Source organism: Cherax quadricarinatus, chromosome 38 (assembly GCF_038502225.1).
Source record: "Cherax quadricarinatus isolate ZL_2023a chromosome 38, ASM3850222v1, whole genome shotgun sequence".
Lineage (NCBI taxonomy): Eukaryota > Metazoa > Arthropoda > Malacostraca > Decapoda > Parastacidae > Cherax > Cherax quadricarinatus.
Genome location: NC_091329.1, coordinates 7,751,397 through 7,776,118, shown reverse-complemented (window position 1 = coordinate 7,776,118; position 24,722 = coordinate 7,751,397). Strand labels below are relative to the sequence as shown.

Sequence of the window (24,722 nt, the reverse complement as noted above, 5' to 3'; positions counted from 1 at the left end):
AATTTACCAACCTTCTAACACATTTAAAAAATTAGAATCATTGAATGTTTAAGTACAAATATACCAATCTTCTAAAATGGTTAGAAAATTAAAATCATTGAATTAGATGCAGTAACTCATGACTTTTTTTTGGTTGGCTTCAAGCTTTTAGGGTTGGTGTGTTTTGCTCAAAGAAGGGATTGCTTTGCTATTGGCTTGTTTAAGTCCCAATTTGCTAATATTATTAAACACATTGTGTTATTGATTTTTATTCATTAGCAGGCAAATGCCTTTTCTGATCACACTCAGAAGTTTAACTCGGATATATTTTATAAGGAGGATGACACCATATTTCATTTAGGCTTTGTAGGGGCATATTTGTTACAAACTTGGAATCATTGGAGTTCTTGCAATAGCTGCAGGATGCCTTTTCCAATTGGCTTTAAACTTTTAGCACTGGTGTGTTTTACAGGAAGATTTGAAATATAAGTTGGCTTTTTAGGCTCTAATTTGCAAATTTTACTTGTGAACTTAATGGAGTATCATACTTTTCCAGAGCACCCAGAAATTTTGTTATAAAACTGAAAAATTAAACAGACCTTTATAAAAGGTTTAACCTACAGTATATAGTGGTTTAAGAGATATTAATTTTATTTAAGTTATACTAGAAATTTTAAATAGGTTTATTAAAAAAGTATTAATTTTTTACATGGCTGTGGTTGAGTATACCTGGAGGGTGTTTTGGGGGTCAATGCCCCCATGGTTCAGTATGTGTCACCTGTAGGAAAACAACTTGTATGGGTTTCATTAGAATCCATCTGTTGGTTTCCGTGATATAGTCAGATCAACTCCCTTGGAAACCAGTTTCAATAAAGGATGAGGTCCACAGAGTTTTACATAGACCAAGTCTATTATATTTTTGTCAGGTTGTGTTAGAGCAGGTAATTTAATATAAGGTTCTGGCTTACTATACGGTTTGCCCGAGCACCTTTCCATGTGATATGGGATTGACTCTTCTGGTCGACTTTAAACTTTCAGTGTTTGTGTATACAGTGGACCCTCGAGTTTCGGCAGCATCGACTTTCCTGAAATTCAACTTTCGGCAAGTTTTTTGGGCAAAATTTGGCCTCGAGTTTCGTGATTAGACTCGTGATTCGGCGACCGTCCGGTACCTGTCCACCCGTCACTGCGTACACAAAGCCAGTCTCCCACGCCATTCACGCTCAGTGTGCCATTGTTTACCAACACGTGACCATCACCCCGTGGGTTCATACATAATAATCCATTGTTTTTTGTGATTGCAACTGCTAAATAAGTCACCATGGGCCCAAGGAAAGCTAGTGCAAGCCCTTTGGTAAAGAAAGTGAGGAACACGATCGAATTCAAGAAGTTCACCCTAACAAAGCTGTTGCAGGCCGTATTGGCAACATGTGCAATGACAGTGTTGTGTCCCACTTCAGACAAATCTTAAAGAAATGCCAGAAACAGAGCTCTCTGGACAGATATTTTGTGCGACAGGGGTCCAGTGGCTCTCAAGTTGTTCCCAGTGCCAGTGTCTTTAAAAAACAAAGAAGGGAAGTAACCCCAGATAAGGACTTCATACCGGAAGTCCTAATGGAAGGAGATTCTCCTTCCAAACAATAGTGTACACCTTCCTCCTATCCCCCCCTCCCGTCTTCCATCCACCCAGAAATCTTCAGTAAAGGTAAGTGTAATGTTATTATTATTTTCTTAAATGCATGTACTTGATTTCTGATTGTTTTCAGTATGTAAATCTTTATTTAATTTGAAAAAAATATTTTATTTTAATATTTTTGGGTGTCTGAATGGATTAATTTTATTTCCATTATTTCTTATGGGGAAAATGGTTTCGAGTTTCGTGAATTTCGACTTTCGGCAGGCTCTTTGGAACGGATTAATCACGAAACTCGGGGGTCCCACTATACTTGTTACACTATTAATAATAATATAATATCTATTTCTGCAAGTATATGTGCATATATATTACTGTTAACATTTCAGTTTCGAACCTATGAATTCCGACAAGGGAAACGTGAGTGTGTATGTGTAACCGACAATATTGCTATGGGAAAGTGGAATAGAATTCTTCCTCTGTAAGCTATGCATGTCGTAAGAACCGACTAAAGTGCCAGGAGCAAGGGGGCTAGTAACCCTTTCTCCTGTATACATTAGTAAAGTTATTAAGAGAAACTTTTGTTTTTCTTTTTGGGCTACCCTGCTTCGGTGGGATGCAGCCGGTTTGTTGAAAGAAGAAAGAAGATATGTACAAGGTATTCAGGCCTAGCTGACAACAGCATACTAGTATATAGAAAACCGCTTGTTATGCAGAGCATTTTGGTCAAATTAAGTCAGTTTTGTCACCGGGAGGAAGGGTTCAGGTGTTGTCGGACTGTGTAGGTGCCAGTTTGCCAATTTTATACACACAAATAGGGCAGTGGTTTACATGTTATAATGTGAGAAAGCCTCTTTCAGTTGGCTTGAAAATTGTGGTGTAGATGTATCTTACATAGAAGAAAGTTCACTTTGTTATTGAGTGTCTTGGTGACAGTTTTATCATAAAAACTGATTAGTACTTTTTTCTGTGAAATAAATTGATAATGCATCATCTGATTGGCTTTAAACTTTCAGTACTGGTACATTTCTTCGAAGGAAGATTTGCAGTGTAAGTGGGCAGTGTAAATCAATTTGCAAATTTTATATAACAAAATGGAATGTAGTTTGTGTTGCAACTGAAGAATGCCTCTCCTAATCACCTTCAAACCTTCAATACTAATGTTTGTTATGTAAAAGGAAGGTTCAGATTATTACAGCTCCTGACCCTCTTATTGTTGATCTACAACTCCTGAGAATTTTGAGGATGTTAAGCTACAGTTACTAGATGTCTTGAGTGTATTGAGCTAAAACTTTTAGTTCTCTTCATGACATTTTTTTTATAATATATTTTTAATATTACATTCATGGGTGAACAGTAAACATGTAGGGGGGCCTACAGCATCTGGAGGAATGGGAGGCAGACAAGTCCAATTCCTTTGATCATGAGCCCCTCGCCAGTATCAAGGCACCTCCTTAGAAAGGCTTTCAAGGTGTTGATCTCCAGCTCCTGTCTTTTTTGGAAAGGCTGAGTTATAGATCTTGACTCTCTTCAAGGAGTTTAACCACAGCTCTTCTGCTTATTGAGAGTTTGAAGGTTCAGTTACTATGCTTTTTATATTAGTCAAGGTAGATGGAAATGATGTTATGGGGATACTTTTCCTGGATCATGTAGTGACTAAAATACACCTTTTTTTTTTTTTTTTTTTCAACAAGTCGGCCGTCTCCCACCAAGGCAGGGTGACCCAAAAAAGAAAGAAAATCCCCAAAAAGAAAATACTTTCATCATCATTCAACACTTTCACCACACTCACACATTATCACTGCTTTTGCAGAGGTGCTCAGAATACAACAGCTTAGAAGCATATACGTATAAAGATACACAACATATCCATCCAAACCGCCAATATCCCAAACCCCTCCTTTAAAGTGCAGGCATTGTACTTCCCATTTCCAGGACTCAAGTCCGACTATATGAACATAACCGGTTTCCCTGAATCCCTTCAGGTAGTAGGTTGGTAGACAGCAACCACCCAGGGAGGTACTACCGTCCTGCCAAGTGAGTGTAAAACGAAAGCCTGTAATTGTTTTACATGATGGTAGGATTGCTGGTGTCTTTTGTCTGTCTCATAAATATGCAAGATTACAGGCATGTCTTGCTACTTCTACTTACACTTAGGTCACACTACACATACATGTACATGTTTATTTATACACACTCATCTGAGTTTTCTTTGATTTTATCTTAATAGTTCTTGGTCTTATTACTTTTCCTTTTATATCCATGGGGAAGTGGAATAAGAATCTTTCCTCAGTAAGCCATGGGCTAGTAACCCCTTTTCCTGTAAAGATTACTAAAAAGAATAAAATACACCTATCTTCATATATTTTTTTATATTGCATCCAAACTAATATAGCTAAATATGAATTAAGGAAGCCCACATAGAGACAGAAAGACAGTGTTGGAGGAAACCGCATATTTCCATCTCTGTCCAACATCATCAGCGGAATTAGTTCAATTTGGAAGTGGAACAGAATTCTTCCTCTGTAAGTCACGTGTGTCAAAAGAGGCAACTAAAATGCCAAGAACAAGAGGCTAGTAACCCCTTCTCCTGTATACATTGCTAAATTTAAAAGTAGAAACTTTACATAATGTTAACCCTTTCAGGGTCGAGAGGCCCTCTCCTAAACTTGGGTCGAAAATTTTTTGGAAAAAATTTTTTTTTTTTTCTTGTGAAATGATAGAGAATCTTTTCCCGGTCATAATGACACCAAAAGTATGAAATTTGATGGAAAACTTACAGAATTATGCTCTCACGAAGTTAGCAATATCGCCTATGTTTATGCAGTGGCGATTCCGCCCACTTTGAGCCCTAGTTTTGGTCAATTCCTGTGTACTAGTGGACAGAAATCATATTTACTTCACTAGAACCCCATTTTTTCTATCGAATGAGTACAAGAAACCACCCATTTACCAATTTCAACTATCCAATAAAGTGGTCAGAAATTGGCAATTTTGCCAATTTCACACAAATTTCAGAAGATGCCAATTTCCAAATAGGGTCCAGAATAAACAAGAAAGACATTCCAGCACTAAAATAACAAGTTCTCTGTTTGTTAGTCACATCCCCAGGCCCCTCTTATATTTCTTTTGCTTTCCACTTTGAATTTTTATTCTTACAAAAAATAGAAGATTTACTGTTACGAAGACTACTGCATTAGTGTAGAAATGGTATAAATAATATCAGTGCACTTGTAAAAGAATATTAGACTCACCAGTTGATGTTTATTGGATGCTTGGCATGATTTGTTTACTTTTGAACTTTGGTAAAAATCGAACATTTCTTCTACTTTGAGTTCAATTTCAAGGTACTTTTCATTGTGAAACCAGTCAAAATCATCTCAATTTCTATAATATGTCTTCCATTCTATAAAATGAGACCAGGAAAACTAGAATACAACCATAAATACCATACGAAAATACAGTGCAAAGTCGGTGTTTTAATCCAAAAAACACGGTCAAAGTTTTTTTCCCATTACCGCACTGTGTGCTGCAGGATTTTTTTTATACAGCGCACACTGACCACATAGACTCATTCTTTCATATGTAGGCCTACCAGCTTTCTCTCGCTAGATTTGAAGGCGCTAGAATTTAGGCGTACTAGTACGTCAATAACCCTGGTGCATAGGCCGTACTAGTACGTCAAAAACCCTGAAAGGGTTAAATTACTTACGTAAAGTAAGAATGGAAAGTATCTAGATATTGTTAAAATTTACATAATGTTAAATTACTTACATACACTAAGAATTTATATAAACATATTTCACTGTTTTCCTTGGAGTGGGAAGTAAGGCTTCAGATGCTTCCTTTAAACTTGTGTAGTACATATACCTTACTATTACTACTTAGAAATGTCTATGTTTGTATTACAGTTTGGAGAATATCTTAGGAGTTAAATGTTACCCCACTATGTTTCTGTAACTTGTATGACTGCATCTTTATTTGTTCAATGTTTCTCTCAGGAGTTGGCTTTTTCAGTGTACCTGTGAAAACCCAGTGTTGGGTGAAATGTTGTGCAAATATAGCTTCACACTGCAGTTGTGGTTTTGTTACCAACTGTTAGCAAATTACCATTGTCTCCACTCAGACACTTACATTATTTTCATTTTGAAAAATTGTCCATTTTGTTTTCTTTTTTTGTCATTTAGAAATTTTGAAATGTCTTTCATCCTTTTTTAATATAAAGAATACAGATTTTATTTCCTTGTAAAGCTTAGAATATGTAATTACATTTTTGTTTGCTAAGTACCAAGAATGCCACTATCATGCTCGGGCATTTCGGGCAGACTAATCCTAGTACATAATAATTACTTAAATCTAGACAAGATAAAAGTGGTCATTTTTTTAATAAATTTTTATTTAATCTTAATACTAATGGGAGGTAGTCAAGGTGGTGGTTTATAAGAATAATAATCTTGAAGTTGCACATAATAATAATAGGTTGTTGTAGTTGATATGGCCTTGCAGTCTTCCTGTTTCCTAAAGGCTTTGACTCTTTAATAATTCTTCTTTATTCTATACATGGGCAAATGAATTTTAACAGTCTGTGCTTATCAATCTCCTATTTTTATATATATCTACATCCATTTAACTGCTCTTTACCACTGAAATCATTTAAGGAGTTTGTAATTAACTCGTTTGTTTTTCTTAATCCTTATCCTTTTTGTTTTTTTAATGTTTTTTTTATCACATCACAGTCAAAAATAATTATTGTTTTTCTCTCAGGAGAGTGTTTTTGTAATGCCAGATGATTATTTGCAATGAACTTTTTAATTTAAGCACTTGAGTTTCCCATCACACCCCATTCTCACAGCAAGAGAGATATACGTCCAGAACTGAATGTTTCCCGTTTCTCTTAAACCACATCGTCAGATGTACAGTGGCCACTTTTTGTAATCTGGGTGTTAGGAGTTAAATAAAGGAGGACCCCTCAATACAGCAACTTCTTTTATGTGTTCCACATTTTCGTTGGTCTCAAATTGAGCCATTGTTGAGTGTGTTCCATCCAATGGTGATTGTCACTGCCTGTTGAAAGCCAGTGAAAATGTGGAACACCTGTATAGGTTTATGTAGCCTAGCCTAACCTAAAAAATGTAATCTAATTTTAAATGAAGAGAATAGCATTTGAGGAAAATAGTAAGCGGTAACAAAATGATATTCAGAACCACATCAAGAAATTAATTCTGAAGTTTGTTCAGAGCTCTCGTTCTTCATTCATTTACAGGAGTTTAGGTTGTGAGGCTTAAAGCCTAACAGCTGCACTTTGGTCATTCAGGCTCCATAAACCCTATAAACTAACGTACAAAAATATTTTAATGTTAAGAATTTGTAACGCCATCAATTTTTATCATTAATATTTTATTTAGTTTTTTTTCACAGCTTTGAGGAATTTTTTTTTAATCCTTTTTGGGTTTGCTAAACTTTTTAATTGTTGTATGTTTTCTTTGGAATAATTGTCTTATTCTAGCCTTGCAGTCATTAGCTTATGCTGATTTTTGCTTTCTAAAATTTCATTTTAGGTTCTAGAGCAGACTACCTTTCGTAATCTTTGAAGAACCAAAAGAAAACACTAATTTCAAGTAATATTAAATTTCTAGTGTCATCCTTCAGGCTAACTTTTCCTTTGGACATTAGAGTTTAGCTCTCATGCTGGGTTCAGTTGGAAGCATGTTAGATTAAAGCAATCGTAACTAGTTTAATATCTTTATTACACACCCCATGCCCATCCTGTGGGCGATAGTCAAATCAACCAAAACAAAACCTTGTCATATAATAGTTTTTTGTGTGGCAAGATCCTCTGATAGTAGCATTTAAAATTTTAATTTAATTATGGTAGAGTATTAGGCATCCCTTCAGTTCTTAATATATATTTTCTTGCTGCTCACTACCATTTATTTCTTACCTTTGTTGGATTAGGGATATTTTAATTACTTCCTGGATGTAATGAGGACATGTAACACTCATTTCTCACAAAAGAAGGATAGCCTGTAGACTAGGATTATGGTGCTTGGCTCACAACCAAAGAACACTGGTTCTGTTGCCTCACAACTGAGGGACACTGGTTCTGTCAGTTCAGAACCAAGGGACATTGTTTCTATCAGCTTACAACCAAAGGACTCTGGCTCTATTGGCTCACAACCAAGGGACACTGGTTCTGTCAGCTCACAACTGAGGGACACTGGTTCTATCAGCTCAAAACTGAGGGACACTGGTTCTGTCAGCTCACAACCAAAGGACACTGATTCTATTGGCTCACAACCAAGGGACACTGATTCTGTTGGCTTACAGCCAAGGGACACTGGTTCTGTAAGCTTACAACTGAAGGACACTGGTTCTTTTGGCTCACAACCAAGGAACACTGGTTCTGTTGGCTCACAACCAAGGGATACTGGTTCTGTTGGCTCACAACCAAGGGATGCTGGTTCTGTTGGCTCACAACCAAGAGATACTGGTTGTGTTGGCTCACAACCAAGGGATACTGGTTCTGTTGGCTCACAACCAAGGGATACTGGTTCTGTTGGCTCTCAACCAAGGGACACTGGTCCTGTTGGCTCACAACCAAGGGACACTGGCTCTATTGGCTCTCAACCAAGGGACACTAGGTTCTGTTGGCTCTCAACCAAGGGACACAAGTTCTATTCCACTCTCTGCTGCTTTAGAATTCTAGAATCCTTGACAGTCATCCAAGATGTAATAGAATAGAAATGTTTAGTATAGTATTAGAATCCATTTGGTGAAAACCTGAATGTGCTTTTGTTGTACATTTTAATTTTGTGCCACAGTGTAGTTTTTTGCTTGATTTCCTTTCAAAACATTATTTTGGTAAGATTTTTGCATGCATTGAACTGCATGAATTTGCATGGTGTTGTTTACTCCTGTGATTTGCAAAAAAAAATGTTCAGTTTTAGGTGTTTTAAAGAGTGACTTGTCATACTGAGTTGCATATATCTGTTTTTATTATTATTATTATATTTGCTGCTACTATATTCATGATAAGCACTAAACCTGTAAGGGTCATACAGCATTGAGGGAAGGATATGAGAAAAAATTATGGGAGTTACATCCACACTTTACTCGTGTAACAAAACACCTGTTTAAAATGTTAATGGAGTAAGCCAAAAGTGTCTGAGTGATTGTGTGTAAATTTACATAGCACCCTTTGCTTATGCACTCTAGATAAAAGGAGTCATTTGAAGATTCTTCCTCCCTCATGAGGAGATAAAAATTGAAGTATGCTTCTGTAAATTCTTAATCAGGTTAGGCAAATTAAGTTATTTTTTGGCATACAGTTTTTAGCAAGGTTATGTTAGGCTGTTCTTAGGTACAAAATAGAAGATATGCATACCAAAATGTCAAACAAGCAAATTTCACTGTTTTCCTGTGACAAAGCAAACCCTCATTTGAGTCAGCAAAATATTTAATTTTTCTTTTTTTAACACAGCAGTTTCCCACCGAGGCAGGGTGACCCAAAAGAAAGAAAAACCCAAAAAGAAAGAAAAAACTTTGATTATTATTCAACACTTTCACCATCACTCGTACATAATAACTGTCTTTGCAGAGGCATCCAGATATGACAGTTTAGATAGTCACTCCAAACTCTCAATATCCCAGACCCCTCTTTTAAAGTGCAGGTATTGTACTTCCCATTTCCAGGACTCAAGTTCAGCTAACCAGTTTCCCTGAATCCCTTCACAAAATATTACCCTGCTTACACTCCAACAGCTTGTCAGTAACATTTTGTGTATGTTGAACCATGTATGATCGATCATGTTTCTCAAAAAATGTAGGGTAGTGATTGAATGATAGTGAATGTGTTTTCTTCTTTAGATCACTTTGTCTTGGCCAGGGAAGGGATTCAAGGAAACTGGTTAGCCAGACTTAAGTCTTGGAGGTGGGAAGTACAGAGCTTACGTTCTAAAGAAAGGGTTTGAGATATTCGCTATTTAGTGACATCCAAACTGTTGTATCTGTATGCCTCTGGCAAGATAGTGATAATGTGAATGATGATATAGTGCTTTTTTTTTTTTCGTTTCGCCCTGCTTTGGTGGGAGACAGTCAGCGTGTTACAAAAAAAAAATGTATATACATGTATGTGTATGTACAGCAAGCATGTTTGAGCGTGTTAGGAGTGAATGAAGACGAATGGTTTTTGGGACCTGACGAGCTGTTGGAGTGTAAGCAGAGTAATATTTTGTGAAGGGATTCAGGGAAACTGGTTAACTGGACTTGAATCCTGGAAATGGGAAGTACAATGCCTGCACTTTAAAAGCGGGGTTTGGGATATTGGCAGTTTGGCGTGACTATATAAACTGCCATATTTGGGTGCCTCTGCAAATACAGTGATTCTGTATGAGTGATGATGAAAGTGTTGACTGATAGTGAAAGTTTTTTTCTTTTTGGGTTCTTCTTTCTTTTGGGTCACCCTGCCTTATTGAGAGATGGCTGATGTGTTAAAAAAAAGTGTGTACATATGTGTGTATGTGTCTCATGTAAATAATTATTTTATCATATTATCTCTAACTCATTCATATGTTTGACTAAACTCTTATCATACTAGTATGTGTGTTGATCCTTCACATGGTTTCATGAGCTGTGTGTGCTTGACCTTTGATATAATTCTCCAACAGTCCAGTGAGCAGTTACTACAGTGCCTACGATTCTGCAGTGGCTGGTCAGGGCGCCGCACCATTTGATGACTCTGTGCCTTCCAGATCCTCCTCAAACAATGCCAGAGGGAAGCTCACCAGAGGTAAGTTCTCCAGCTTGGTTATTCACATGTTCCAGTAAGATTATTATTATTATTATTATTATTATTATTATTATTATTATTATTATTATTATTATTATTATTATTATTATTTTATGCATTGAGCCTGGATGCTATATTTTGGTACCTGTAGTATGTATTGCATTATTATTATTATTATTATAATCAAAAAGAAGCGCTAAGCCACAAGGGCTATACAGCAAGTATGTACTGCAAAAGATAACATTATATGACATTAGAAGGTAGTACGTTGGTAGACAGCAACCACCCAGGGAGGTACTACCATCCTTCCAAGTGAGTGTGAAACGAAAGCCTGTAATTGTTTTACATGATGGTAGGATTGCTGGTGTCTTTTGTCTGTCTCATAAATATGCAAGATTACAGGTATGTCTTGCTACTTCTACTTACACTTAGGTCACACTACACATACATGTACACGTTTATTTATACACACTCATCTGAGTTTTTATTGATTTTATCTTAACAGTTCTTGGTCTTATTACTTTTCCTTTTATATCCATGGGGAAGAGGAATAAGAATCTTTCCTCCGTAAGCCATGCGTGTTGTAAAAGTCAACTAAAATGCCGGGAACAATGGGCTAGTAACCCCTTTTCCTGTAAAGATTACTAAAAAGAATAATAAGAAGAAAATTGTCAAAGTGGGAAGTCTGAATGTGTGTGGATGTTGTGCAAATGATAAGAAAGAGATGATTGTGGATGTTATGAATGAGAAGAAGCTGGATGTCCTGGCTTTAAGTGAAACAAAGCTGAAGGGGGTGGGAGAGTTTCAATGGAGAGGAATAAATGGGATTAGGTCAGGGGTTTCAAATAGAGTTAGAGCTAAAGAAGGAGTAGCAATAATGTTGAAGGATAAGCTATGGCAGGAAAAGTGGGACTATAAATGTATTAATTCAAAGATTATGTGGAGTAAAATAAAGATTGGATGTGAAAAGTGGGTTATAGTAAGCGTGTATGCACCTGGAGAAGAGAGAAATGTAGAGGAGAGAGAGAGATTTGGGAAATGTTGAGTGAATGCGTGGGGAGTTTTGAATCAAGTGTAAGAGTAATGGTGGTTGGGGATTTCAATGCTAAAGTGGGTAAAAATATTATGGAGGGAGTAGTAGGTAAATTTGGGGTGCCAAGGGTAATTGTAAAGGGGGAGCCTTTAATTGAGCTATGTGTAGAAAGAGGTTTGGTAATAAGTAATACATACTTTATGAAAAAGAGGATAAATAAATATACAAGGTATGATGTAGCACGTAATGAAAGTAGTTTGTTAGATTATGTATTGGTGGATAAAAGGTTGATGGGTAGGCTCCAGGATGTACATGTTTATAGAGGGGCAACTGATATATAGGATCATTATTTAGTTGTAGCTGCAGTTAGAGTAAGAGGTAGATGGGAAAAGAGGAAGGTGGCAACAACAAGTAAGAGGGAGGTGAAAGTGCATAAACTAAGGGAGGAGGAAGTTCGGGTGAGATATAAGCGACTATTGGCAGAAAGGTGGGCTAGTGCAAAGATGAGTAGTGGGGGGGTTGAAGAGGGTTGGAATAGTTTTAAAAATGCAGTATTAGAATGTGGGGCAGAAGTTTGTGGTTATAGGAGGGTGGGGGCAGGAGGAAAGAGGAGTGATTGGTGGAATGATGAAGTAAAGGGTGTGATAAAAGAGAAAAAGGTAGCTTATGAGAGGCTTTTACAAAGCAGAAGTGTTATAAAAGAGCAGAGTATATGGAGAGTAAAAGAAAGGTGAAGAGAGTGGTGAGAGAGTGCAAAAGGAGAGCAGATGGTAGAGTGGGAGAGGCACTGTCAAGAAATTTTAATGAAAATAAGAAAAAATTTTGGAGTGAGTTAAACAAGTTAAGAAAGCCTAGGGAAAGTATGGATTTGTCAGTTAAAAACAGAGTAGGGGAGTTAGTAGATGGGGAGAGGGAGGTATTAGGTAGATGGCGAGAATATTTTGAGGAACTTTTAAAGGTTGAGGAAGAAAGGGAGGCGGTAATTTCATGCACTGGCCAGGGAGGTATACCATCTTTTAGGAGTGAAGAAGAGCAGAATGTAAGTGTGGGTGAGGTACGTGAGGCATTACGTAGAATGAAAGGGGGTAAGCAGCTGGAACTGATGGGATCATGACAGAAATGTTAAAAGCAGGGGGGGATATAGTGTTGGAGTGGTTGGTACTTTTATTTAATAAATGTATGAAAGAGGGGAAGGTACCTAGGGATTGGCAGAGAGCATGTATAGTCCCTTTATATAAAGGGAAAGGGGACAAAAGAGATTGTAAAAATTATAGAGGAATAAGTTTGCTGAGTATACCAGGAAAAGTGTACGGTAGGGTTACAATTGAAAGAATTAGAGGCAAGACAGAATGTAGGATTACGGATGAACAAGGAGGTTTCAGAGTGGGTTGGGGATGTGTAGATCAAGTGTTTACATTGAAGCATATATGTGAACAGTATTTAGATAAAGGTAGGGAAGTTTTTATTGCATTTATGGATTTAGAAAAGGCATATGATAGAGTGGATAGAGGAGCAATGTGGCAGTGTTGCATAGAGTGGATAGAGGAGCAATGTGGCAGATGTTGCAAATGTATGGAATAGGTGGTAAGTTACTAAATGCTGTAAAGAGTTTTTATGAAGAAAATGAGGCTCAGGTTAGGGTGTGTAGAAGAGAGGGAGACTACTTCCCAGTAAAAGTAGGTTCTAGACAGGGATGTGTAATGTCACCATGGTTGTTTAATATATTTATAGATGGGGTTGTAAAAGAAGTAAATGCTAGGGTGTTCGGGAGAGGGGTGGGATTAAATTTTGGGGAATCAAATTCAAAATGGGAATTGACACAGTTACTTTTTGCTGATGATACTGTGCTTATGGGAGATTCTAAAGAAAAATTGCAAAGGTTAGTGGATGAGTTTGGGAATGTGTGTAAAGGTAGAAAGTTGAAAGTGAACATAGAAAAGAGTAAGGTGATGAGGGTGTCAAATGATTTAGATAAAGAAAAATTGGATATCAAATTGGGGAGGAGGAGTATGGAAGAAGTGAATGTTTTCAGATACTTGGGAGTTGACGTGTCAGCGGATGGATTTATGAAGGATGAGGTTAATCATAGAATTGATGAGGGAAAAAGGGTGAGTGGTGTGTTGAGGTATATGTGGAGTCAAAAAATGTTATCTATGGCAGCAAAGAAGGGAATGTATGAAAGTATAGTAGTACCAACACTCTTATATGGGTGTGAAGCTTGGGTGGTAAATGCAGCAGCGAGGAGACGGTTGGAGGCAGTGGAGATGTCCTGTTTAAGGGCAATGTGTGGTTTAAATATTATGCAGAAAATTCGGAGTGTGGAAATTAGGAAAAGGTGTGGAGTTAATAAAAGTATTAGTCAGAGGGCAGAAGAGGGGTTGTTGAGGTGGTTTGGTCATTTAGAGAGAATGGATCAAAGTAGAATGACATGGAAAGCATATAAATCTATAGGGAAAGGAAGGCGGGGTAGGGGGTCGTCCTCGAAAGGGTTGGAGAGAGGGGGTAAAGGAGGTTTTGTGGAAAAGGGGCTTGGACTTCCAGCAAGCGTGCGTGAGTGTGTTAGATAGGAGTGAATGGAGACGAATGGTACTTGGGACCTGACGATCTGTTGGAGTGTGAGCAGGGTAATATTTAGTGAAGGGATTCAGGGAAACCGGTTATTTTCGTATAGTCAGACTTGAGTCCTGGAAATGGGAAGTACAATACCTGCACTTTAAAGGAGGGGTTTGGGATATTGGCAGTTTGGAGGGATATGTTGTGTATCTTTATATGTATATGCTTCTAAACTGTTGTATTCTGAGCACCTCTGCAAAAACAGCGATAATGTGCGAGTGTGGTGAAAGTGTTGAATGATGATGAAAGTATTTTCTTTTTGGGGATTTTCTTTCTTTTTTGGGTCACCCTGCCGCGGTGGGAGACGGCCGACTTGTTGAAAAAAAAAAAAAAAAAAAAATTCAGGGAAACCGGTTATTTTCATATAGTCGGACTTGAGTCCTGGAAATGGGAAGTACAATACCTGCACTTTAAAGGAGGGGTTTGGGATATTGGCAGTTTGGAGGGATATGTTGTGTATCTTTATACGTATATGCTTCTAAACTGTTGTATTCTGAGCACCTCTGCAAAAACAGTGATAATGTGTGAGTGTGGTGAAAGTGTTGAATGATGATGAAAGTATTTTCTTTTTGGGGATTTTCTTTCTTTTTTGGGTTACCCTGCCTCGGTGGGAGACGGCTGACTTGTTAAAAAAAAAAAAAAAAAAATTATATAAGACATACTTATGTAAGATAATGAGTTAGTATAAGAAATGGCATATACGTATAAAAAGTATCTGTTCAGATGCAAAGAATACTAGATAATAAAAGGTATATGAGATGCAAAAATAATGACACACTCCTCCCTGGATAAAACATTTATTACACAATAAACACTTTCCTTCTCCACTGACAAGACAATATGCAAATTCATCTTTTCCACAGGATAGTTTAGCCCTCATAACAACTTTGAAAATACTTCAGAATTTTAAAAAAATGTTTGGTTCAATAAATTCATTACATGATTTCTTGGTATACTTTCATGTAACTCATGCGGTATCAATGATTACTCATCTTAACGTTTATATATACATTTATAACAGTTCTTACTCATTTTCTGAAACACTGCAGAGCTTTTTTTTAACACTGTACTTTAGATAATAGCAAACATAAGGTAGATAACATGAAACAACAGTCTCATGACAAGGGTCTTAATCAGATTACTCGCCAGTGGTTAATCATTCCCTGGCCTACCCTAGCTAGGTTTCACACCTCATTTAAAATAATGAAGGATCACTACATGGTAGTGTATCCTAAGATAAGATGATGATTGTACAGATATCCTTAAGACAATTTTATTCCAGGTATGGAGAAATAAGGTAATAATTTCACTGCAAGACATATTTATATATCTGACACAAAACTTTCAGCACACAAATTTATATCACCATATGCCGTACACAGTTAAGTTTCCTAGATGATCTGCTGTGTTACACTTTCTATATGGTACTGTAGGTTAAACATAAATACTGGAGCTAAAGCTGTTTTATCTCTTTCATTGCTGGTTCATTTGCCTTACTACTTGTTACCTTTTTCTCAAACCCTGTAGAACAAATTTCTTTTATAGAAATATCTATTAGGATATTTATAAACTCTGATAAATTATTAGATATTTTACATACCCAATTTTTATGTACCAATATTGTCAGGGTGAGCTATGTTACATTGTAACATTGTGGTTTTCTCCTTTGGTTGGTTAGTTAATTGGATTTAAAGCGTATGAACTACACACAAGTTATGAAGACTGAAGGTAACCTTTTCACCAGTCAAGAATACTTATACAGTACCTAAAATAATGATTAAAGTCATCTCTCAGAGTATATACACTGAGATATATAACTCTCAGTGTATATGCTCTCTGCTTCTTTGAGATTTTTCTCTTTCAGTAATGTTATTTTAAGTTGTTATTAATTTGATATTTTTTAGTGATTTGACTTTTTTAATTTTTAGTAATATGATTTTTTTTAGTAATGCAATTTATTAGAAACTTTTTTTTTAATATTGTAACTCTGGCATTGTTTTTAATCTTTTGTGTACAGTATTTTTGTATGATTCCTTGCTCTCTAATTATTATTGTTTATCAGTAAGGCCTATGACTAAGACATGATAGAATGGAGGTGGCAGTTTTATTTTATTTAATATTATTTGTATGTAGTACAGTATTTTTGTCAAATTAATGAATATCTATTTAATCATGCTTATAGAGCTAGATACTATATTACCAGCCATTGTAACAACAATAGTTAGATATATATTAGTTACATTTTTAATATAATACAAATGTAGAACAGCCTCCTCTCTCTCTCTCTCTCTCATGTCTTGGGATGCTATTGAACTGAAAATGCCATATATAACCTTTATTATTACCTTTCGTTTCATAATAAAAGCCAAGCAGCACGAGGATGAGGAGGACGGTAAACTAGATAGACGTGTTTGATATGCTTTTGTATGCTAGACAATATGTGCTTTTTGATTCCTGTATATTGATGTAAGCAGAAATAAAAATCCCAGTTGTGTGATGTGCATTAGACCCAACATGCTACGTGTCCCTGTTTTGACTCACACTCATGACAAACGTGGGTTTGTAATTTGTGTATATTTCTCAGCAAGTGATAGATATAAAGCATACATATAATAAACATACAACTGTTAAATATCTATAGGACAAACATTTAGATTAAAAAAAATTTAATGCTTGTGTGTAATGTGACGAGGTTTGAAGCCTATCGACTGCATGAGTGTCTAGGCTATAATTCACCTGTGCTATGCCACTCTTGAATACTTTAATACCTAAAGAGAGATGAAAGTAAACTTTGATGTATGTACACCAGGATTTAAATCTCTCAGGGTATCTATATTGAGAGATACACCTCAGTGTATATACAACAAGAGATAAATACCTTTCAATGTATATACCCAATGAGAGGCTGTGCAGTGTGAGCTTTGCAAAAAGCATAATAATGAATTTATAGGACTCTAATGACAGGTACGAATGTCAAGTACGTCATGTATATGCAAGCGTATATTTTAACCTTTCTCATAGGATATATGTCTTTCAAGGAATGTTTCCTGTTATTTACCTACTTGTTTCTCTTGTGTGCGTATTGTATCTCCTGTATCCTTCCTTAAATTCCAGTACTTGTGTATGTTTACTAAGTCATCCCTTCTAAGTTTTTTACAGATAGTAGAGAATGATTTAAAATATATCTTAACCCAGTTATGAGTTTTTCAAATAATATATCAAATGTTACTGTACCGAAAACTTTCTAACATCTGAGGGTAATGAACAATTTGTAATTACCTGTAATTACTTGTAATTACCTGAGTGTGAGCAGGGTAATATTTAGTGAAGGGATTCAGGGAAACCGGTTATTTTTATATAGCCGGACTTGAGTCCTGGAAATTGGAAGTACAATGCCTGCACTTTAAAGGTGGGGTTTGGGATATTGGCAGTTTGGAGGGATATGTTGTGTATCTTTATACATATATGCTTCTAAACTGTTGTATTCTGAGCACCTCTGCAAAAACAGTGATAATGTGTGAGTGTGGTGAAAGTGTTGAATGATGATGAAAGTATTTTCTTTTTGGGGATTTTCTTTCTTTTTTGGGTCACCCTGCCTCGGTGGGAGACGGCCGACTTGTTGAAAAAAAAAAATTTTTTTAGCAAGTCGGCCGTCTCCCACCGAGGCAGGGTGACCCAAAAAGAAAGAAAATCCCCTAAAAAGACAATACTTTAATCATCATTCAACACTTTCACCTCACTCACATATAATCACTGTTTTTGCAGAGGTGCTCAGGACACAACAGTTTAGAAGCATATACGTATAAAGATACACAACATATCCCTCCAAACTGCTAATATCCCAAAACCCCTCCTTTAGAGTGCAGGTTGTACTTCCCATTTCCAGGACTCAAGTCCGGCTATATAAAAATAACCGGTTTCCCTGAATCCCTTCACTAAACATTACCTTGCTCACACTCCAACAGATCGTCAGGTCCCAAATACCATTCATTTCCATTCACTCCTATCGAACACGCTCATGCACGCCTGCTGGAAGTTCAAGCCCCTCACCCACAAAGCCTCCCTTACCCCTTCCTTCCAACCTTTTCGAGGACGACCCCTACCCTGCCTTCCTTCCCCTACAGATTTAAATGCTCTCCATGTCATTCTACTTTGAGCCATTCTCTCTAAATGACCAAACCACCTCAACAACCCCTCTTCAGCCCTCTGACTAATACTTTTATTAACTCCACACGTTCTCTTAACTTCCACACTCCAAATTTTCTGCATAATAATTACAACACACATTGCCCTTAGACAGGACATCTCCACTGCCTCCAACCGCCTCCTCGCTGCTGCATTCACAACCCAAGCTTCACACCCATATAAGAGTGTTGGTACTACTATACTTTCATACATTCCCTTCTTTGCCTCCATAGATAATGTTTTTTTGCCTCCACATATACCTCAACGCACCACATTTACATTTCTGTTTATATTGTGTCCAGAGGAGACATGAAAAATATATGCAAAAATTTGTGTTTTTCAGTCTTACTGAATAAAAATCTCAATACTATGACTGGAACATTCCACAAACAACCTGCACATAGGAAACTGAAAGTTGCAATGACATTTCAGTCTGACTGGGACCATTAACTAATCATACTGAAATTTGATCAATGTTTTATCCTGAGAATTACTTGCTGTAACCAGTGTAAGATTTTTGGGAAATAAACTTCATTTACATTAGTTAGCGGGAAATGAATTGTGCTTTAAAATATATTAGCAGTGCTTTTGAATGCTCCGTATATACACATACACTTATTTATTGAATAAGTAGCATTCTTTTAAGTGGAGGCTGGGCAGCTTAGGCTTAGCTAATCGCCAAATTAATTATCACTATTCAGTTCATTGAACTTAATCTTCGTTAATCAGTTATTTGTTAATTGTATCACTTGTGATGCAGTTAATGTATTGAATTATCAAAATTGTTAAAAATTTCACGGATTGCTTATGATAGTGTTTAGGCTTAACTCGTATTGTTTTAAATCGGTTTAAATCAGTGCACAGGTTTAATGCTTATTCAGCAGTCAGTTTTATTAATACAGCTGTAATCTACCTGTTGTGATAGAAACACAGGCCTTATCTCTAGGCTTTATTGAACATAGAATCTTCGTAGTATTTCTGCAACAACAAAATATAATGACTAGTACATCTAATAATGGCATCACTAATATATATATATAGATAGAGGAGGAGAGAATCACACACCATGTGTTGGCGCCCATGACACACACCAAACTGTTGTTGTTGTTAAGGGCCCCAAGAGGTGGTGCAGTATTATCCTGCTGCTGCTCCCCACAGGACCAGTATCACTACAATCTCCCCCTTCTAAAATATCAGAGACAGTAATCTCCCAAACTGTTAGGTGGGCGACGTATACGTCCCGACCTTCGTAGCCCTTGAGCCTCTTCACCAGGTTCGATATTTTCCAGCGGGGTTTGATTAACTGCTGGAGCAGAATCCTCTATTTCCATAGGGGTAGTCTCAAGGGGCTTTCCAGGAGAAAACGAAGCATCTTTCACATCTATTGGTGTATCTTGAGATTCCACACTAATGGGGATTTCAACTGGAGCTAAATGTCTTGTAGATACTGTAGTCTCTTCACCATTTTGGTAGCGAATGTGGGCGTAATGTGGATTAGCTTGCAGGAGCTCTACCTCTTCCACTAAAGGATCCGTCTTGTTCATCCTATGGTGACTCTTCAGGAGAACGGGTCCAGGATGACATAACCAAGTGGGCACAGAGGCTCCCGTAGAGGAACGACGTGAATAGTTGAGGAGTCTTTCATGAGGGGTTGCATTAGTAGCTGTGCACAGCAATGATCTAATAGAGTGAAGAGCATCAGGTAGGACAGTTTGCCAGTGTTGAACAGGTAGATTGCGCGACTTCAATGTCATTGTAACTGCCTTCCATATAGTACCATTGAACCGCTCCACTTGACCATTGCCTTGAGGGTTGTAGCTTGTTGTTCTGCTGCAGGCAATACCTTTGCTAGCCAAAAACTCCTGAAGTTCGTTACTCATGAACGAGGATCCCCTGTCTGAATGGATATAAGCTGGCATACCAAAAATAGAGAACAACTGCGAAAGACAACTAATAACAGTTGAAGCAGCCATATTTGCACAGGGGAATACAAAGGGAAACCTTGAATATTCATCTACTATGTTAAGGAAATACCTATTCTGATTTGTGCTTGGTAGAGGTCCTTTGAAATCTATATTCAGTCTTTCGAAAGGCTGGGTGGATTTTATGAGATGAGTCTTCTCTGGCTGATGAAAGTTTGGCTTGCACTCTGCACATATTCTGCATGCTCTGATCACTTGTCACACATCTTCCACTGAGTAGGGCATGTTCTTTGATTTGGCAAAATGGTACAGGCGTGTAACTCCTGGGTAACACAAAGCCTTGTGGAGCGCTGAGAGTGATTGCAAATCATGACATGCTGCTCCACAGTGGGACCTAGAGAATGCATCAGGTGAGATGTTCTCTTGACCCGGTCAGTACAGAATATCAAAGTCATAACACGATAGTTCCATCCTCCAGCGTAATAGCTTGTCATTCTTTATCCTACTTTTGTGCTTCTTGTCGAACATATACATCACGGACCGTTGGTCAGTCCTTATGGTGAAATGTCTATCAGTTAAATAATGCCTCCAGTGGCGAACTGCTTCTATGATGGGCTGGGCTTCCTTTTCTACAGCAGCGTAACATTTCTCTGATCCTTGAAAAGTTCTCGAAAAGAAGGCTACTGGTCGTCCTGCCTGAGATAAGACTGCAGCAATGGCAATGTCAGATGCATCCGTTTCCACTTCGAATGGTAGGGACTCATCAATGGCTTGAACTACTGAGTTTTCAATGTCCTGTTTGAGAGTATGGAAAGTGGCTTCTGCTTCCTTTGTCACAGGAAATGTGGTAGCACTCAATGGGTGAACTTTACTTGAATAGTTGTAGATCCATTGTGAGTAATAACCAAAGAGACCAAGAGTTCTTCGGAGTGACTTTTTGTCTTGAGGCATTGGAAGTTCCCGTAGAGGTCGTAGTCGTTCAGGGTCTGGGAATATTGAACCTCCTTCCACTACATAACCAAGGATGCTAAGCCTTTTAGTTGAAAAAGTGTACTTTTCCTCATTGTAACTGATATTTTTCTTCTTGGCGGCTTCCAAAAACTTATCGAGGTTTGCATCATGTTCCTCCTGGGTCTTGCCACAAATGGTAACATTATCTAAATACGCGTAAGTTCCCATGAGTTGCTCTTCCTGAATGAGTGAATCCATAATTCGTTGGAAGCAGGCTACCCCATTGGTGACTCCAAAAGGGACTCTGGTAAACTGATACAGGCCATCACTAGCCTGAAACGCTGTGTATGGTTTATCTTCATTCCTTATAGGGACTTGATGATAGGCACTCTGTAGATCAATTGTGCTAAACACATAGTACTGAGCAATTTTGTTCACTGTATCATCAATGCGAGGTAGAGGGTACCCATCAAGAAGTGTAAATTTGTTGATTGTCTCTGAGTAATCGATAGCCAGTCTCCGTTTCCTATAACCATCTTTAACAACAACAACCTGTGCACGCCAAGGGGAATCACTCGGTTCTATAATACCCTCCTTCAGCAGCCTCTGAGTTTCTTTCTCAATGAACATCCGATCCTCATAAGAATAGCGGCGTGACTTATCTGATATAGGATGGCAGTCCGCGGTAAGATTTGCAAACAGTTTTGGTGGGTCTACCCTTAAAGTGCTAAGTCCACAGACAACAAGAGGAGGCAGTTCACCTCCATATGTTAAGGTGACACTACCATGCAGCTTCTGAAAGTCCTGACCAAGGATAACATCAGAGCACAGTTGTGGCAGAATAGCTAAATGTACATCTTGATAATCCTTTCCATTAACTCTGAGATTTACCTTACAAAACCCTAAGGTCTGAATAGAGAGAGATGTTGATGCCATGGAAACGGTACCTGATGAGTGATGTACAGTCAAGGAGTGGCGTTTAACTAAGTCAAGGTTGATGAAACTCTCTGAGCTGCCACTATCAATAAGACCATCTACTTCTGTTCCTTTGATGAATACTTTCACAACTGCCTTTGACAGTGAATTTGGAGTAGCCGCAGAAGTCACTGTTGCTAGAGTCGCATGATCACTGGAATGTGTGGAGGCACTAGCTCTAGTTGATGCATTAGCATGACATACTTTAGCAAAGTGACCTTTCTTGTGGCATTTACGGCACATTGCTTCACGAGCAGGACACTTTGGACGTGGATGTCTTGAAAAACCACAAAAGAAACACACCGTACCTGCTGCTGCTGTCACTGAGGCAGGTTCCACAGTAACTTCATTGCAAGAGTCTTGGTCAGGAATTGCAGCACTTACCACTCGAGAAGGCTGAGTGGTACTGTATACTTCAGAATTCTTCTGGGCTGAATCTAGAGCTCTTGCCTGGTCAAAGGCAGCGGCTAAGTCGAGAGTTTTATTCTCCAATAAACGCTGCCTTATTATTGGTGATTGCAGGCCACTGATAAAAGCATCCCTGATGGACTCTTCACAATACTGAGCAGCTGTCACTGCTTGGAAGTGACAGTCCTTACCTAAAATTTTCAGTGCTTGAAAGTATTCCTCTAAGGATTCATCAATCTGCTGGCAGTGAGTTGCAAGGCGATAGCGTGCAAAGATTTCATTTGTAGGTTTAATATACTGAGACTTGAGGGTTTTGATAGCATCTTCGTAGGTATTACACTCAGAAATAGCCTCATATATCTTAGGTGACACAAAATTGATGAGCAGACTTAGTTTATCTAGATCTTCTTTAGGAAGGGCTCCCAAGAAGTTTTCGAAAGTCTTAAACCAGTGCTTCCATTCCTGAGCAGCCGTTGATAAGCTGGGGTCACAGTCTAGCCTCTCAGGTCCCAGTAAACGCTCCATGTTGTGATGTAGTCTAGCGCAGGATCACCACCAGGTAGCCCAGGATTCTATGTTCAATAAATTGTTGTGATAGAAACACAGGCCTTATCTCTAGGCTTTATTGAACATAGAATCTTCATAGTACTTCTGCAACAACAAAATATAATGACTAGTACCTCTAATAATGGCTTCTACAGGGATGGTGATGTCTTGCATATGTCAAGAGAAAAGTTATAACTACAGGCCACATATTTAAACTCACCATGTAATCTGCATCACTAATATATATATATATATATATATATATATATATATATATATATATATATATATATATATATATATATATATATATATATATATATATATATATATATATAGATAGAGGAGGAGAGAATCACACACCATGTGTTGGCGCCCATGACACACACCAAAATGTTGTTGTTGTTAAGTAAGTAAGTAAGTAAATTTATTCAGGTATACACAATACAGTTACAAAGAATTATCATACATAGCAGCATATGTGTAGAGAACCTAGGATAACCCCAAAAAGTCAGACAGAGTGACTTATTTCCATTGGGGTCCTTTTACCTTATTATTATAATATAAAGGTTATAATATTTTCTTATTATTCTATAATGAAGATAACATCTTATTATCATACTAAAAAGACTATCTACTACACGAGGGTCATTAAGACTATCTACAATACGAGGGTCATTAAGACTATCTACTACCCGAGGGTCATTACGACTATCTACAATACGAGGGTCATTACTAGGGATAAGGTAAAATTTACATGTATTTTAGCTAAAAAATAGAAAATCATTCCCCTCCCTTTCTGTTGCTTCATTCATAAGGGCCCCAAGAGGTGGTGCAGTATTATCCTGCTGCTGCTCCCCACAGGACCAGTAGTTACTGTGACATTGCACTTTATCATTTATAAAATTAACCTCAATTAAATTGTGGACTTAATCTCAGTGAGTATACACTGGTAAATATACCACTCAGTATATATACCTTGTGTCTGTGTACAGATGGTTTGTGGGTGCTGAGTAATTGCTTGTTGTGTAGCATTTGTATACTGTGTGAATCCTTCCTCTGTAAAAAGTGCTTGTTGTAAGAGGTGATTAAAATGCCGAGAGCAAGGCTAGTAACCCCATCTCGTGTATAAATTACCAAATGTAAATAGAAGAAAAGTTTTTCTTCTTTTTCGGGTCATCCTACTGTGGTGGGAGATAGCCGTTGTGTTAAAAAATATACGTACATGTGTACAGTGGAACCACAACTTACTAGTTTAATCCGTTCTGTGACCTTGCTCAATTTGCTCGTATATCAAATCAATTTTCCTCATTTAAATTAATTGAAATGTCATTAATCCACTCTAGCGGAATTCCTGCTCTCAGGAGGCAGAATAAAATACTTCAGTATAATGCTAATATGAACTCTACAGCTTATTTATCTATCACAATTTATTTATTTATTTATTTATTTACAGTGGACCCCCGCATAGCGAACGCCTTGCATAGCGAACAATCCGCATAGCGAACGCTTTGTTCGCCAAAATTTTGCCCCGCATAGTGGACAAAAACCCGCTCAGCGACCTTCGTCCGAGACGCGTCCATTGTTTACCAGCCAGCCTCCGCGGTAACATTCAAGCATACACTCGGAATATTTCGTATTATTACAGTGTTTTCGGTGCTGTTTCTGGAAAATAAGTGACCATGGGCC

The 24,722-nt window shown here is 37.6% G+C and overlaps 1 protein-coding gene across 11 annotated transcripts in view; it reads left to right on the top strand.

Moving 5' to 3' along the window:
* Positions 1-24,722, top strand: part of unc-13 — a 1,383,522-nt gene that overhangs the window by 465,556 nt on the left and 893,244 nt on the right. For all 11 annotated transcript variants that reach the window (XM_070092069.1, XM_070092068.1, XM_070092067.1 and 8 more), the window contains one exon: positions 10,279-10,400. In XM_070092069.1, the coding sequence (XP_069948170.1) occupies positions 10,279-10,400 (122 nt within the window). The remainder of the gene's footprint in view (positions 1-10,278; positions 10,401-24,722) is intronic.